This window comes from Prosopis cineraria, unplaced genomic scaffold (genome assembly GCF_029017545.1).
Source record: "Prosopis cineraria cultivar Desert tree isolate PC_DT_omini unplaced genomic scaffold, ASM2901754v1 PC13, whole genome shotgun sequence".
In the NCBI taxonomy this organism is placed as follows: Eukaryota; Viridiplantae; Streptophyta; class Magnoliopsida; order Fabales; family Fabaceae; genus Prosopis; species Prosopis cineraria.
The window spans coordinates 36,791,419-36,808,611 of record NW_026555344.1 but is presented as its reverse complement, the minus strand read 5'-3'; the positions used below and the strand labels follow the sequence as shown (position 1 = coordinate 36,808,611).

The 17,193-nt window shown below is 32.9% G+C and overlaps 1 protein-coding gene across 1 annotated transcript; it reads right to left on the bottom strand.

The window, feature by feature from the left end:
- Positions 1 to 10,924: 10,924 nt before the first annotated feature.
- On the bottom strand, positions 10,925 to 12,033 carry LOC129290080 (uncharacterized). The gene is made up of 3 exons (XM_054926788.1): positions 11,948 to 12,033; positions 11,478 to 11,661; positions 10,925 to 11,224 (listed from the first exon to the last, which is right to left on the bottom strand). Exons 1-3 carry the CDS (start codon positions 12,031 to 12,033, stop codon positions 10,925 to 10,927), a joined length of 570 nt encoding a protein of 189 aa, XP_054782763.1.
- Positions 12,034 to 17,193: the final 5,160 nt, after the last annotated feature.

Sequence of the window (17,193 nt, the reverse complement as noted above, 5' to 3'; positions counted from 1 at the left end):
AACTTTTGACTGAAAGCCGATGGAGGGAGCTTCTGGAAAAACACGTGTTTTGGCCCATAATCAATTTTTGATCATTTTCGACTGTTTGGATAAATTGGCAGAAAAAATCAATTTTGGGTTCAAAACGCGCGTTTTCTTCTTATCCAAACAGGCACTTTGAAGACTGTAATATGTTTCAAATGTTATGAACACAAATTTAAAAAAAGAGAGCTTATTTCAAAAAATTATAGCTTGCTAGATTAAACTTATAAAATCTATTTCACTTGTAAGATTTTCTATTGAGGACTCATAAGATATTAAATCTCTTGGAATTTCTTTATAACTTCTCCTTATTTATAAGGAAGCATATTTAATTCATATATATATGTATATATAGATATAGATATATATCATAACTTTATTATAATAAGTTGTTAAAAAAATTAATCATTTGATCTTTATAGTTTTAACCTAGTTGTACTCAATCCCTAAACTTTGACTCATTATAACTTAGTTTTTGAAGTTTTAATTTGGTTGTAAACCAGTCATTGAACTTTGTCTCATGTAATTTAGTCCCTAAAGTTTCAATATCGCTCCTATATTTTAAAAAATAAAATTATAAAAATTAAAAATATTTTAAACTTTTAATATTTATAAATATTGAAAGGATTTAGTAATTTAAGATATTAGTAATAAATTTTAGAATATTTTTAATTTTTATAACTTTATTTTTAAAAATACAAGGACCAATATTTAAGAGGTTGAAACTTCAAAGACTAAATTGCAAAAGGCAAAGTTCAGGGATTGATTTTCAATCAAGTCAAAACTTCAAAGATTAAGTTATAACAAATTGAAGTTTAGGGACTGATTTACAATCGAGTCAAAACTTCAAAGACTAAGTTATAACAAGTCAAAGTTCAAGGACTGAGCTACAACTGAGTCAAAATTATAGGGACTAAATGATTAATTTTTTATAAGTTGTTTTATTCTCGAAGTTTGTTGTAGTATGCAAATTAAAGCATGTGACCCATCTATTCAACACATTTAATCATGTTTAAAATTTGGGGAGGGAACTTTACTTTTCCTCCATATTACTGTTATACTTTTGTAATACTAGAACAGAATAGAATAGATGTAGAAAGAGAATAGGAGGAGAGAAGAAGAGATGAGGTTTAGAGAAGATGAGAGACGAGAGGGTTAAGAGAAAGAGAGAAAAGAGAGGCAAGAACTTTTTGAATAATACCAAGTCTATTGATTAACAACACAACATAATAAAACACAAAAGTATTTATATAGCTGCTGAATATACCCAACGGCTAGTAACCAACCAACGGTTATACCTAATTAATAAAATGTCAAAATTACAAAAACATAACAATACCCCCCTTAAAAAGATTCGTGCCCTTAAGGATCATTAATAAGAAATTGAGGAAATTTTTGCTGTAACTGATATAGAGCCATCCAAGACGCTTCCTCATCAGGTAGTTGCTTCCATTTGATCAGAACTTCAGTGATAATACGTCCTCTCTTCCTACCAACTCTCTTTTGTAGAATGCTTTCAAGTTCCAAAGTTGGAGGTAATTCTAGCCAATCAAGAGGCGGATGCCTTTACTTAACTTTAGGATCAGGACATAGCTTTAATAAAGAAACATGGAAAGTTGGATGTATTCTAGATTCAGCGGGTAGTTCCAACTTGTAGGCAACAACACCTATTCATTCAATGACCTTGTAAGGACCAAAATAACTAGGAGCCAGCTTTTGGGTACTCCTTGCTGTTGTAAAAATTTGTCTATATGGCTGTAACTTAAGGAAAACCCATTGACCAACAGCAAGCTCTCAGTTTGTCCTATGGGAATCAGCTTTTTGCTTCATCAAATTAGCTACCCGATGAAGGTGATGCTTCAAAACAGCTAACACAGCTTCTCTAGCTGAAAAAGTCCTGTCTAAAACATCTAAAACAGAACCATTAGGCAAATAAGGACAATGGATAGGAGCTTTTTGACCATACAAAAGTTCGTGTGGGGTCGCTTTAGTGGCTGTATGAAATGTGGTATTATACCACCATTCAGCTTGTGATAACCACTTGCTCCAATCTTTGGGTTGCTCCTAACACATGCATCTAAGATAGGTTTCTAAGCACCTATTTATGACTCAAATTGCCTATCCGTTTGAGGGTGATATGCAGTTGAAAGTTGTTGTTTAATCCCCAAAACCTGTAAAAATTCTTTCCAAAACCCATCACAAATATAGGGTCACGATCACTTATAATTTCAGCTGGTGCACCATATAGTTTATACACATTATCCATAAAAAGTTGTGCTAGAGAAGAAGCTGAATAAGGATGAGTAAGAGGAATGAAATGAGCATACTTATTCATTCTATCAATTAGTACCCATATTGTGTCCTTACCATTTGATTTAGGAAGTCCTTCAATAAAATCCATCGTAATACTCTCCCAAACTCGACTAGGAATTGGAAGAGGTTGCAACAGCTTCATACTTACAACGAGCACATGTGTCACAGTGTTTAATGAATTCTATCACATTATTGACCAGCTTTTTCCACCAAAATAATGCCTTTATTCTATGGTAACTGGCCTGAATTCCAAAATGCCCTTCTTAAGGACTAGAATGCAACCACTCTAAAATTTGTTGTCTTAAACTAAAATCATTTTCAATCACCAGCTTTCCCTTCCTTCTTAACAATTCTCCATCCCAAGAAAAATGGCTCCAGAACCCATTGTTTGCTTGAACCCTTTTCTGGATTTTTATAATTACAGCATCATTCTAGCAACTTTCCTTGATTTTTGAAAGCAATTCAAGGGAGGAAGTGTCAAGAACCATCTGTAATAATTGTTGTTTGGGTAATCTCGATAAGGCATCAATTACAAAATTTTCTTACCCTTTCTTATACTGAATCTCATAGTTAAATTCGACTAACTTGGCAATCTAAAACATCTAAAAGGATGTTTTTAACTTCTATCCAAGCAAGTATTTCAAACTTTTTTGGTCTAATCGAATAACAAATTTTTGTCTCTCTAAATATTCGTGCTAATGAAGCACAGCTAACACTGCTGCCATCAATTCTTTTTCACAAATTGATAGCCCTTGATGTCTCTCTGCCAATCTATTACTGAAATAAGCAATAGGTTGTTCCTCTTGCATTAAAATTGCTCTAATTCTAACTCCACAACCATCTGCCTCAACTACAAATTGCTTTGAAAAATCTGGAAGTGTTAGTATAGGTGCAGAAATTAATGCCTTTTTTAGATTATTAAATGCATCCAAGTTTGTTTATGACCATACAAAACCATTCTTCTTAAGAAGGAGAGTTAAAGGTTTAGTTAAAATCCCATATTCCTTAATGAAACGCCTATAATAACCTGCTAGCCCCAAAAATGCTCTTAATTGTTCCATATTTTGGGGTTTAGACCAATCAGCCATCGCTTATATCTTCTTAGGATCAGTTCTAACCTTACCATTACCAATTAAATGCCCCAAGTATTCCACCTCCATGGCAGCAAAGGAGCATTTACTCGTTTTGATGCAATAATGGTTTTTTCTTAGAATAAAGAAGACTTGCTTCAAGTGCTACACATGGTTAAAAAGATTAGCATTATAAACTAATATATCATCAAAAAACACAAGAACAAACCTCCGCAAAAATGGTCGGAAGATGCTATTCATAGCCCTTTGAAATGTTGCTGGGGTATTTGTTAAGCCAAAAGGCATAACCAACCACTCGAAGTGTCCATTATGAGTCTTAAAGGCAGTTTTGTGCACATCTTCCGATACAATCCTAATTTGATGATATCTTGCACACAAATCCAGCTTTGTAAACCATTTTGCTGTGGTTAATTCATCGAACAAATCTTCCACTAGGGGAATAGGGTATTGTTTCTTAATTGTCCTCTTGTTCAGCTCTCTATAATCGATGCACATCCTCCAAGTGCTATCTTTCTTTTCAACTAAAACAATAGGAGCTAAGAATGGAGAGGAGCTTTCTTGTATGACCTCGAACTGTAGGAGATCGCCAATTAATTTTTCAATAACATCCTTTTGTGAGGCTGAATATCTGTAAGGCTTAAAGTTTATTGGGTTGGTACCCTTCTATAGAATAATGGGATGATTATGACCATCCCTAAATGGTGGTAACCCTTTAGGTTCCTCAAAAAGGTCAGAGAATTCTTCCAGAGTGGCTGTAATTGCTGCTGGATAATACCAAGTCTATTAATTAACAACATAACATAATAAAATAAAAAAGTATTTATATAGCCGTTGAATATACCCAACGGCTAGTAACCAACCAATGGTTATACCTAATTAATAAAACGTCAAAATTACAAAAACATAACAATTACGTTTTTCTTTTTTGCTAGAATTACAAGCACATCATCGAACTATGACAGGAGACGTAATTGAGCACACTTTCTTGTAGCTCCTGTCATGCAATTGAAATTTTTTTTTTAAATTTTTTTAATAAGGTGATCAGAGTAAGAAGAAATGTATCATAACTCGATGAAACAACAATTATCTTACTATTGCAGGCAAGACTTTTTATGTCACCGGGGAGGAATTTCTTTTGCCGTTATTGGTCTTGCCACCACGATGTCCACAAGATTATAGTTTAAAAAAAGTTACATAGCTATGTCTACTTATTTAGCAATTATGTACAAGAAAAATCACATGTAAACTTTCTTGACTCACTTTTTTTGTAAGTGACGTTAATTATTGTAATAAAAACTATTTTTTGTTACAGTATAGTGCCTCTATTGTTCATTGATATATATAAAGCAGGTCCACAAATGATAATGAGTTATAAGCTGTCACGATATTTTAGTTGTGATCTGTTACGTTGTTTTGGAATTGAAAGGTGTAATAGTAACAGATGAGATGGTAAGAAGTACAATAAATATCAAACTTAGGTTTTCTGAAGAAGCTGGCAATAAGTTCTTGTGATGTGTTAGGGAAGATGGAGTTGAAAAATGATGAGCTTGAGATATTGTCAGTGAGGAAATGTTCCAATTTAAAAGAGGCAACTATTGATGCACCAAACTTGCTAGAATTTGACTGTAAAGGAAGCCTGCAATAGTTTATAGCAAGCAAATTTTATCAATTGAAATTTATATTAAAATAAATCATGTTTAGTAATTTAACTCTCGTCGTATACTAAGTCTCAAATTTATCTTTTGACAACTTTTTTAATATTTAATTATTTACTAGTTATCTATCTATATAAAGATGAGAATATGAATTGCATTTGATGCGTTAATAATCAATTTTAATAATCCACACAATGATGTAAGTATGATTGCCAAAAAAAAAAATAGTACAACCCGTTTTTAAAATGGACTGAATCTGGGCCAACTCGGTTAAGTGGTTGACGTCTTCTCTTTTAAATTTTAATGAAAAAACCAATATAAATTAGCCTATTGTTAAAGATTTGTTTTATATCCTACAAAATTTTTGAATTAAATTACGTTGTTGATGTAAGATTTTTGTTTGTAAAAATTCTCTAAGTTTTATATCTGCAAGCGTTCTTTGAGTTTGGACACATGCCAAAACTTCAATGAGTTACTTGTACTCAACCCACCTCAACTTTTTATTATCAAATTTTTTAATAAAATAAATTTATATTTAATTTATATTTAGATAAATCTCTGCTAATGATAATAATAATGATTGGAGTCCTTCTTTTATTATTTTCTGTGAATTTAAGAATTTGTTTCAATTTATTGAAATTTTTTTATTTGAGTAATATATATTATTATAATATAATATATCATGTATAGTATTTCATGACCGAGATAAATATTGAGATATATGTATTCATATTTTAAAATTTCTAAATTTAAATTTAAACATTCAAATAGTGTTCTATTTTATCAAAATCCTATCACATTGTTAACAAAGGCGAGAGGGTTGTCAAATTCAAATAATATATTTATGCCTATTTATATTGTAAATATTGATGGGAGAAACACAGCGTAAACTTTATCAAATCATTTGATAGAGATATTTCTCAAGAAGATATGCTAATATTATTGTAACTAGTACATGGCTCGTGGGATGTGCATTAAAATGAGTGATAATAAATAACATGATTTAAAAGACAAAAAAATTATATTTTTATTTAGAGAAAATATTTTTAAGTTTAATTCATTTCTAAGTTTTTTTTTGAAATATCATGCTATTTTTATTATACGTATGATAAAATTTATATTTTTTATATTTATGCACGGGATTAGATATATATTAAGAATATAATAATTATAATTTATGAATATAAATAATATAGTAATTATAATTATTTTAACAATCACTGGCCAAAACAAAGGCAAATACTTGAGTCACACATACGTAGAGAGGACAATATGAGATGAAATAGTGGAGAAATATTCATCGCCTACCCAATAAGACAGTAACATCAATGAAACTACAATTCTCAAAGATTTGAAATTAAACAAAAAATCATATAAAGCCTTCTTGAAACACACTCAACTTCAACACTTTTAACAACGTAACCAACACATGTAAAGGCAACCTTATATTAATGGCATCACATTTTATGTAGCACAACAAAGAGAAATTATAATTATAATTGCATAAATGTTATCTAGTTTTGAGAATATACCAAAACACTTTACACTAAAGCTCAATGGAAGAACTACAAGAGTAGTCCATTGGTGCATTGAAATTTGAAAATCATGTTAAATATCCTTGTTAGAAGCATTCAATTATATAACATAAAATTTCAAAAATCATAACGCTTCTTGAAAGGAATAACGTTAATGAAGGTGAACAACATAAGGAGGAGATTGAGAAGCGTCTATGTCAAGATTAAACGCTATAGTATACCATAATCTTTATGACATATATAAGACAATAATTTTATAGAAATTCTATAAGGTAATGCATGTCTCAAAGCAAAGAGGCAAAGTATAGAGAACAAAAGCAATGTTTCAGAGCCCCAATACAGCCTTGTTACATTAGATCAATCAATGTTGACATGCTTTTGTGCTTTCGATTTATGTATAGTTAGATCGAATGCCTTGGAAAAATGACAAGAAATTCAAAGGCATGGGATTTAGGGAGGTCTTGAGTGGAGAAATACATGCAAACATTGCCAGAAGATGTTAATGTGGATAAGGCAAGTTATGATATGTGAAGGTTTTTAAGGTTAAAATCTAAAATAAAAGGAGAAGAAGTCATGATACCAGGAGAGATCATGGGAGAGAAGATAAAATAATCTATGAAGGTTTTGAAGATTTTTGAAATTAAAATTTAAAATTTAAAATAAAAGGACAGGAAGTTATGATAATGAGAAATATGTAAGAGAGAAAATTAAAGATAAAATAATATGGTTTAAGTTAGTTTTAGAGATCCAGGTAAAAAAAAAGGGTTAGTTTTTGAGATATTGTAATTATTATTTTGATAAAATATTTTTAAGAATAAATGCTGGCTAAAATTGCAGAATTTTATAATTTTTAAATTAAAAATTTGAAATTATGAATAAGTTATTAAATTAAAAAAATTAAGTATGAAGGACACTTGGCATCACATGTTCTCTTTCTATCTCTCATGTTGTGCTTGCAAGAGAGAAAAATATAGGGAAGGGAAAAATAAAAAGAAAATGATATTTTCACCTGCTTGGTTAAAGAGAGAAAAATGAGAGGAGAAGAAATGGGGGAAAAAAAATAACATATGAGACTTATGTTTTTACTTTCAACTATTCTCTTTCAATTTAATATGGGAAGATTTTGAAGAGAAAACTTAATATTCAAATTTGTCTACGAATATTTTCTTTTCCTATTCTTTTTTTTCTTTCTAATTTTCCCTCCACTTTAGAATTTAAATTATTACATATTTAATAATTTGAGAATTAAAGAAATAAAAAATAAAATTGGACAAAATAATTGTTTTTGCTAGCATCGGATTTACAATTATATTTTATTTAATCAATATATAATAAAAATTATATAAATAATATGTTAAGTATTAATTTTTATAAACTTAAAATATTAAATTTAATTATATATAAATTTTTCAAATAATATATAAAGTTATTATTGTTGATATGAAATTAATAATTTTTTTATTTTCTCTTACCCAACCAAATATAGTGAGAAAAAATTATATCTCCAATTTTCTCGCAGGATAAGAAAATCGCTATCAAGTCTAATGTCACTTTTTCATATTTTTATTCATCTCTAACTAAGCTTCTACTTATTCTATAGACATTCTAGGACGTAAATTTTTTTTCCTTTCTCGTGAATTAATGTGATATCTCCCAATCCATTTTCTTTTAATTTTTTTTATAGAAAGTAAATTCTATTTTATGGCTCTATGTTTTTATTCTATATTCGTTCCGATAGAGCAGTAACTTTTTTTTTTTTTTTTGACCAACATAATATCTTGAATGAATGATGAACAACCAGAGTCATCAAGCAAAAAACAAACAGAACAGCTAACGAAAAAAGTCACAAGCCCACAAGACAGAGACATAAAAACAAGCAAGTGCTCAACAAAACGAAACAATTCATTCAGCCTATGCCTTCTCTATCTTTGTTAATCACTTGATGATGTTCAGGACCCTGAGAGTAGCTTGAATCCTTCGATAAAATAGCAGAAAGAGGGAGTGAAGTGCTACACAACTAGCCTTTAGGGCCCACACTTTTGAGAGCAGTGGCTGCCATCCAATTAGCAGCAAAGTTTCCATCTCGCTTAAAAAACGAGAAAGAAATATAACACAGTCAAGGCTAGCGAGAAATTCTCCCAGGATTCCATGGTATAAACCAAGGGCAATGTGACAGATCCCTACTACATGAAATAGCACGATAGAGTTCAAGAAAGTCCATTTTTATTACAATAGAATTACAGCTGAATTCGGACACAATGTGAGTGGCTTTTTGGAATGCTAAAAGCTCAGACATGAAGCTTGAATCCGCCTCTACTTGATCTTGCCACCCTTTAATGAACTGACCTGAACTATTTCGAACTTGAACTCCAATGGCAGCTTTCTTTATGGCGCTCACAAATGCCGCATCACAAGTAATCTTGATGGATCCAGTAGCAGGAGGTATCCAGTGATTCTGGAAAGATTCATATGCAGCAGGCGACCGAGGAGAGCTATTACAGTTAATTCGCCAATATTCATTAACCGCTGCACTAGCTAGTAGAACTAATAACATGTAAAGGGTTCAAAGCTGCAGCAGAGAAGATCGATGCAGAACTAGTCTTCCAAATATTCCAGCATAGACATGCTAAATAAGCCTTATCATTGTCCTTAAGCAGGCAATCATCAACCAAAAAAGAACAGCACCAGGTCTCAAAAGAAGAAATATGCAATGGGTTCAAAGGAGAAGTTAAATGAGAGCCAAGCCATATCTTGCGAGTCCATTCACAGAGCAATAGCAAATGTTCAATTGTTTCTGGGTGATCCTTACATATGGGACGTAGTGGATCAGCAGCGCATTTGCAAGAGAAAAGATCCTCTTTTGTCGCTAGTGAATGAGTCAGCGCCCTCCAAAGGAAGTGACGGATTTTTGGATGGAACTTCAAAGCCCATACTTGCTTCCATAATGCATTTGGAGAGGTTGAGGAGGTTCCAGGGGCAGTGGCAATCACTGGATGTTGACGTATATTCAAGTCTACAGCCAAGTTTTGAAGAGTATTTCGCGTTCTTGGTGCCTATCCATAGCACAACATCATCAAAAGAGCAAACAGGAATATGAATTTTCATGATACAGTCCATAGCTTCCTTAGAGGCCAAATTATGGATTGGAGATAAGCTCCAAGCCCCGTTGAACATAATTTCAGTAACTTTCATCTTCTAATTATCAACAGTGTCGTTCCTGTGTTTTGGATGACTTTAAAGCTGGGCATACCGGAATCCACTGATAACTCCAAACCCCTATATCTCGCCCAGTTCCCTCTCTGTAACAGATATTTTTGAGCAGTAAATCTCTTCCTGCCAGAATGCTACTCTAGGCCCATAAAGCTTTGGGACCTTGGCTTGCATTTAGAAAAGGACATGAGGGTTATTTAGCACAGCTTTGAGAACTTGAACCCGTTGTTGATGAGGGTTAGTTAGCACCCTCCAGGAAGTTTGTGCTAATAAGGTTTCATTAAATTATTCATCAAGTCACGGAATCCAAGCCCCCCTTGATTTTTAGGGGCACAAAATTTGTCCCAAGCCTTCCAATGAATATTGTTCCTAAAGTCAGATTGACCCCAAAAGAAGTTAGCTATAAGGCTATCAAATTCAGTACAAGTTTTTTTTTTTTTTGGAAATTTAAAACAAGTAATGGGAAATATGGGCATGGCATTTATAGTTGACTTGATCATAATTTCTTGAGCAACAAAGTGAGGAATTTGTTCTTCCAGTTATGAATTTTCTTTCCCATTTTGTCTCTAACATAAGCCAGAGCTGCCAATTTTGAGCGACCCCACAAAAGTGGAAGTCCAAGGTAGGAGCTTGGGTTTTCTACATTATTAACATGCAAAGAAGAAAAAAACCTCTTCTTGAATAGCTTGTGAAGTATTGGTAGAGAAAAAAAGAGACGACTTGTCATAATTAGTTCGCTGACCTAAGGCATTATAGTAGGATTGAAGGAACTCTGTAATTGTGCTGCAATTTTTCGTGTCAGCATGCAGAAACAGCATTGTTCCTCTGCAAACAGGTAATGCGTCAATATGGGGCATTCCTCACGAATTTGGATGCCTATGATATCACCATTTTCAGCATGAAAACTAAGCATCTAGGAAAGAATCTCACTTGCCATTATGAAAAGATAGGGAGCGCAACAGATTTGTCGGAAATCTAAATAATAAAAAACAGGACACATTGCGCATTCATAATCCAATTAACCCAAGTATCGCAAAAAAACCCATTTTTAATAGGACAGCTTTAATGAAATCCCATCCAAGATGGTCAAAAGTTTCATTCATATCCATTTGAAAGCAAAATAACATTCAGCACCAGTTCGCATCAGTTTCAGAAAATGAAAAACTTCTCCCACCTTGATTATGTTATCATGAATGAGCCGACCAGGAACAAAAGCACGCTGATTGGGAGAGACACAATCATTCAGTTCTCCTTTAAATCGATTGGCCAGAATCTTGGAGAGGACTTTAAAAGCAAAATTGCAAAGACTAATAGGCATGAATTGGCTAACCATCTCTAGACATTCAATTTTTGGAATAAGAACTAGATTAGCAGCATTCAAAGTACCCGGATCCTCATCCTCAAATAAAATATTGTTAAACAAAGAGTCATTGACCTCTTCCAAGAAGATTGGTAGAAGTGCCCATCAAATCCATCAGGCGATGCTTTTGTCGCCCCTAGTTGAAAGGTAGCCTACTTGAGCTCTTCTTTGGTATGAAGAACCAATAGCTTCAGTGATGCCATATCTGTCATTTTTGACTTTTGGTAAATAAATTCTGGTATAAATCAGAAACTAAATCAACAATTTCCTGTTCTTTTTCAAACCACTATACAGCATTGTTTCTCAGTTTCACTATCTGGTTTCTTTGCCTTCTAACTTTCGTGGGATTGTGGAAAAATCTAGTGTTAATATCCCCAACTGAGACCCAATTTACACGAGAACGCTGCCACCAATAAATCTCCTCTTGTTTCCATAGTTGTTCAAGTTCCCTTCTGAGATGTTGAACCTCGGCTCTGCTATCATTAGTATATACCCAATCTTTTAAGTTTTCAATCAATCTAAGAACCTGTTCAATCGCTTTCTTGTTATTGGGGAAAGCTTTTTGGGTCCAAGAAATTAATTCACGACTAGAGCGCTTGGTACAGGTAACAAATTGAGGCACTAGCCAGGAAGAGGGGTCCTCGATGAACCAAGATTTCTTGACAATTTCTTTGAACTCCGGATGAGAAGCCCAGTTAATCTCATAATTACATGAACAAGGAGCTAAGTCTTTTTATCTTGAAAGGATAAGGATAGGCATACCAGGAGGAAGTGATGTCAGACGCTACGGAATCAATGTGAATGGCCAGTGACTTGGGAAAGAATCCCCTGAAGGCAGAATTGGCCATAGCTGTTAGAGCAATAACCTTTGATAGATATAATAGTTTGCTGATTTTTTCCCCTATTTATCTGTTCTGTTTAATCAACTCAACTAGTATGTTCTAGCATTTTTCGCTCAAGAATTTTATAAAACGAAAACGTGTTATTTTTCTTAACAACATTTTTTTTTATCAGGACACGGGGCAATAGGCCAATAGCCCAAACAGAAACAATTTTTTTTTCTTAACAACATTAATTTAGAATGGATGTAGGTTTCAAGAAATTTACATCCCCAATTCCTTGTGCTGATTTGTTCTCTTGCGTGTGTATTTTAAACTGTTCTGAGCCAGAAAATATTTAAAAAAAAACTATGAAGATATACAAAAATCGAGAAGATGTATTCTATATTGGCAACCCAATCACGATGGGATCTTCGTAATGCTGGGAATCAAAACAGAACTAATCGATCCAAATATGTTACCACAAATATAGATTTAAACAATTAAATAATGGTCACTATAAAGAAAATCTTCATCAAATAGTTATGATATAGGTGCGGGCGATCAAATCAAACGTTATTTATCCATATATACGAGTTTATTGCAAGGAGATAACAATATATCATCTAATTGATCTAAGATTTTGGATATTGCCTAAAGATATTGAAATAAATTTATGATTGAGGCACATCCCATTTCAATTATTCTAGTCTTTCATTTATTTAAAATTATTATTATCTTTATATTTTATTTAAGTCCCTACACTTTATTTTATTTTGTTATTGATTCATGCATTTTTTAATGTTTTAGGTCTTAACATTTTTATTTTTCATTTATGCCCCTCTATGAATAAAGCGTAGAGACTAAATCATTGAAAAGAAGTGTAGTGACTAATAGCAAAAATTCAAAAAAGTATAAAGAATTAAAAATTATATTTTTCCTTTAAGATTTATATAATTTTCAACTCTTTAATTATATGGTTAAGGTTCATGCCTATATTTAATTATTGAAAAAAACTGCTGTTGATTTTCCATCCTTTGAATTTCTCTCTTCCCTATCTAATTTTTCCTCTCTATTTCTACTCTAATCTCTTTCCCCATTCGACATCACTTTCTCTTCGTTTTTTTCCTGTCTAACCGAGTTCTACATTTTCTATAACATTCTAGGAGGTACAATTTTTTGTTTCTCGTGAATGGTGTTACATGTATGCCTGAGTTCTTTGTTCTTGCTTTCCCTCTCTGATTTTCATTTTGGCCAATTTGTAATGTCTGCTGCTCCTTCTAATATCTAAAGTTTCCGCCATGGTAAAAAAATTTCTTCTATCTCTAAAAGAAGGCTGAGATTGTAAGCATTGTTCCTGGGTATATACGTTATATTTATGATACTTTGTTTGATGTGATTGCTAGGTAAACACAACAAGTTTTGGGGATATGGAGGATGCAACCAAAGGCATGATAAAAAAATCCCAGAAGCAATACTAAGTTTGAAGATCATCCTCAACATCTCATCCACCACATGATGATGCAAATTTCTCCTCTACAAGGACGCAACGGAAGTTGAGTGTTTTATCCAAAGCCTTTCATTCTTTGTGGCTTTCCTTTCCTGTACTTCACTTTGACTACAAATTCTTTGAAAACACGAAGACCCACATGACAGCTTCAAGTCTTTCATCCTCAAAACCCTCCACCTTCGTCGTCCTCAAGGGCCATTGCGAAGGCTAAGCGTAATTTACCCTAAAGGGAATTCAACCTTCAATATGGTATTTGATGTGCGTTGCTGCACTTGGCAATAGAGAACAATACTAAAGAGATAGTCTTTTATATAAGTACCAATCACAGCATCAATGTGAGATACGACTCCCTTCTTCGTCTAATTTCTTCACAATGCTTGACTGTGCTCAACCTTGAAGGATTTATTAAATTTCCAATTGCTGATCTGATCATACTGTGCCCAAGATTGAAAGAGCAAGAAATCACGAGAAGCGAAGGACTGCAAAACTGTAACAGTTTCATCTTTGTCTGGAGAAGGCATGCATCTGTCATTCTTTAGAGTTAAAAGAAGTTCATTTGAAGGCAAAGAATCTACGGTATTGCTCGTTTGTTGACCTTCCCCACCCTTGTGAAATCAACTTATTTGCTTGTGAATCCATAAAAGATATGTATGTATGTGGTGTAAAGGTCACAAAGAACCTGATAGAATTAGTCACTGGGAGGCTTGAACATCAGTGAGTGTGACTTTCCTGAGAACCTGAGTATTCATAACCCTAGAATTAAAAGTGTTGCAGATGATGAGAAATAATGTTAAAAAAATGGAGCTCTTGACTCCCAATCTAGAAATTTTCGCTCCTATATGTCTTTCGAAGGACAGAGACGGGCATTATACAATATCTCAGCATGTGTGGCGCTCAAGGTTTTGGACTTGGACTGGATGGAGTAACTAATGAGTGGGTGAGGAGTACAACATCAGAGTTAGGTTGTCTGAAAGAACTGACGTTAAGTCATTGTAATGCGTTAGAGAGATGGAGCTGAAAAATGACAAGCTTGAGAAGTTGTCATTGAGTGCATGTTCCAATTTGAATGAGGCCATTGTTGATGCGCCAAACTTAGTCAATTTTTGCTACGAAGAATGCCCAATAATCATGCTGCCTGTTTATCCGATCGTGAAAATTTTATCAACCAAATGTATTTCTGCCGAAATCAAGTTACCAACTCGCTACAATCTTATAGATACTCACTCATGGTTTGGTAACATTATCGAGTTTCTCTCTGCTTTGATCACATCACAGACCTCACTATTACTTGCTTCTACGCAAAGGTACTAATCATTTCTCTTTTCTTCAAAATCTATTGCAGAAATGTGGTTTTTTTTTTTAAGTCTTTGATCTCGAGAATGCACGACGTATTTTTTGGTGATTCTTGATATCATTTGCATTTTTAAAATTCATATGTGTGTGTATATGAAATAATTAAAATATGTGCATTTAGAAAACAAAAAATAATCTCCTCCAACTGGCTGTTTTTATTAAAAAAAAGTTAGTATTTGAAATCTTAAGTTGCTTTGCTTTTGTTTGATTAATTTAGGATTTGACCCTTCCAAGAGAGTTTATGAAAAATAATACATCTCCATTGCGTGATCTGAAGCATATTAGAGCACAAACTACATATTCTATAGGAAATCAGGGTACTGTAATGAAATTACTGAAAAGTTACTTTGGTTGGCGCATAAACCTTGGACACTTGCAATCTCCAAATACTGTTCCCGACCTAGCACCGTGATGGTATGTTTTTATTAAACTTTTGTTTACTTATCTTTATCAGTCTCATCCAATGAGTGTTCCAGGTGATATTATAAGAAAATACCAAATCATAATTCTGTATTTTTTGTGTCCTTTACTTCAATCCAACCATTATATGACTGCTGTGAAATAAAAAGATTGAAATTTATCATCATAAATTACCCTTAGCCAATGTTGTCAAAGGTGCTTGCCTCAGCACCTAAGGCGCAAGGCAAAGCGTGAACATGGCCATCATCTGAGTTTCAGTTAGCTGGAATTGACCCAAATCAAGTTATCACCTTTGATTTGGATTGGATCATCAACTTTAACTAAGATTGGACTATTGACATCGTTTGAGTTGCTTTTAATATTTCAATTTGAAATTTTTTATGTCATCTAAACAAAGTATTTAGAATTTATAAATTTCAAATGTGAAATTTTAAATTTAAATTATCAATCCAAATTCACCCATCCAAATGCAATCTAAGATTATAGTGTGGTCACTTATTGAATTTGGCATACTCATGGAACCCATATGAGAAAACTACCACACGCCTTCGCCCATGATACAATCACGTACTTTAATTGAGAAAGTCTTACGAACAGAAACGGTGGGAAGACCAATGATCACACAGCTTCATTTGAGATTTGAGAAAACTGGTTTTTGATCATGTTTATTGGGAGGCTCATGAATGTGCTAGTACTTGGATTGCATGCAAGATATATATGTAGATGCAATTTCATATGTCAACTCATCCTCCTTTAGGAAATATTAGATTAGATAAAAAGCATTAATTGGCATTGATTTGAATAATGTGGCAGTTTGAATATGATAAGAATGTGAAGAGGAGAAAGATTGAAGAGACATGCTGTTCTGGGATTCCCACTAAGTGCTGGCGGCACTATAAACTCAAAGTGCACATTCAAGGCTTTGAATCTGTGAGAGAAGTGACTTGGAAGAGTTCTTTGCTCCTTACATGCGCTGATTTTGATTTCTTTTATGTTTAAAATGTTAGCTTTCTTTGATGACCATAATATTTCCAATGTCACGAGCACAAATTTAGAGAGAGAGAGAGTTTTTTTTTTTTTAAAAAAAAATAGCTTGTTTAATTGAACTTATAAGACCCTATTTCACTTGTGAGATTTTGAAGACTCATAACATATTAGTCTTTTGGAATTGCTTTATAACTTCTTGTTATTTGTATGGAAGCCATATGTAATCACACACACACACACACACACACACACACATATATTAATTACAACTTAAATTACTATGATAAGTTGTATTATTCACGTAGTTGTAGCATGCAAATTAAAGCATGTGGTTCATCTATTCAACACGTTTTATGGACTAAATCATGTTTAAAATTTGGGGAGGAAACTTTACTTTTCCTCCATATTATATTTTCTTTTGGTTAATTAGAATTATACAAGTACATCAAACTATGACAGGACGCGTAATTGAGCACCTTTTCTTAAGCAGTTCTTGTCATGCAACTGAAAAACTAGTTCTTTTATAAGGTGATCAGAGTAAGATAACTTTGATGAAACAACAATCATCTTGCTATTGCAGGTAAGTTTTTCTTATACCATCGGGGAGGAATTTCTATTTCGTTATTGGTCTTGCCACCACGATGTCCACAAGACTTTAGTTTTTTTTTTTTTTTTGAAAAAAGTGTATGTAGATATGCCTACTTATAAACAATTATTTAAAAAAAATCATATGTAATTTTTTTATTTCATTTTTTTATAAGTGATTTAAATTAGTGTAGTAAAAACTATGTTTTACAGGTATAGTGCCTCTATTGTTCCTTGAAATATATATATATATATATATATATATAAGGCAGGTCCACAAATGAGAATGAGTTATAAGCTGGCACGGTATTCTAGTGTGATCAGTTACATGTTTT

Coding starts and splice junctions, on each gene's coding strand:
- LOC129290080 (XM_054926788.1), bottom strand. CDS start 12,033: ATGGCCAATTCTGCCTTCAGGGGATTCTTTCCCAAGTCACTGGCCATT. Junction 11,662..11,947: donor TCTGACATCACTTCCTCCTG/GTATGCCTATCC, acceptor TACTAATGATAG/CAGAGCCGAGGTTCAACATC. Junction 11,225..11,477: donor TGAAACTGAGAAACAATGCT/GTATAGTGGTTT, acceptor ATTTTATTTGAG/GATGAGGATCCGGGTACTTT.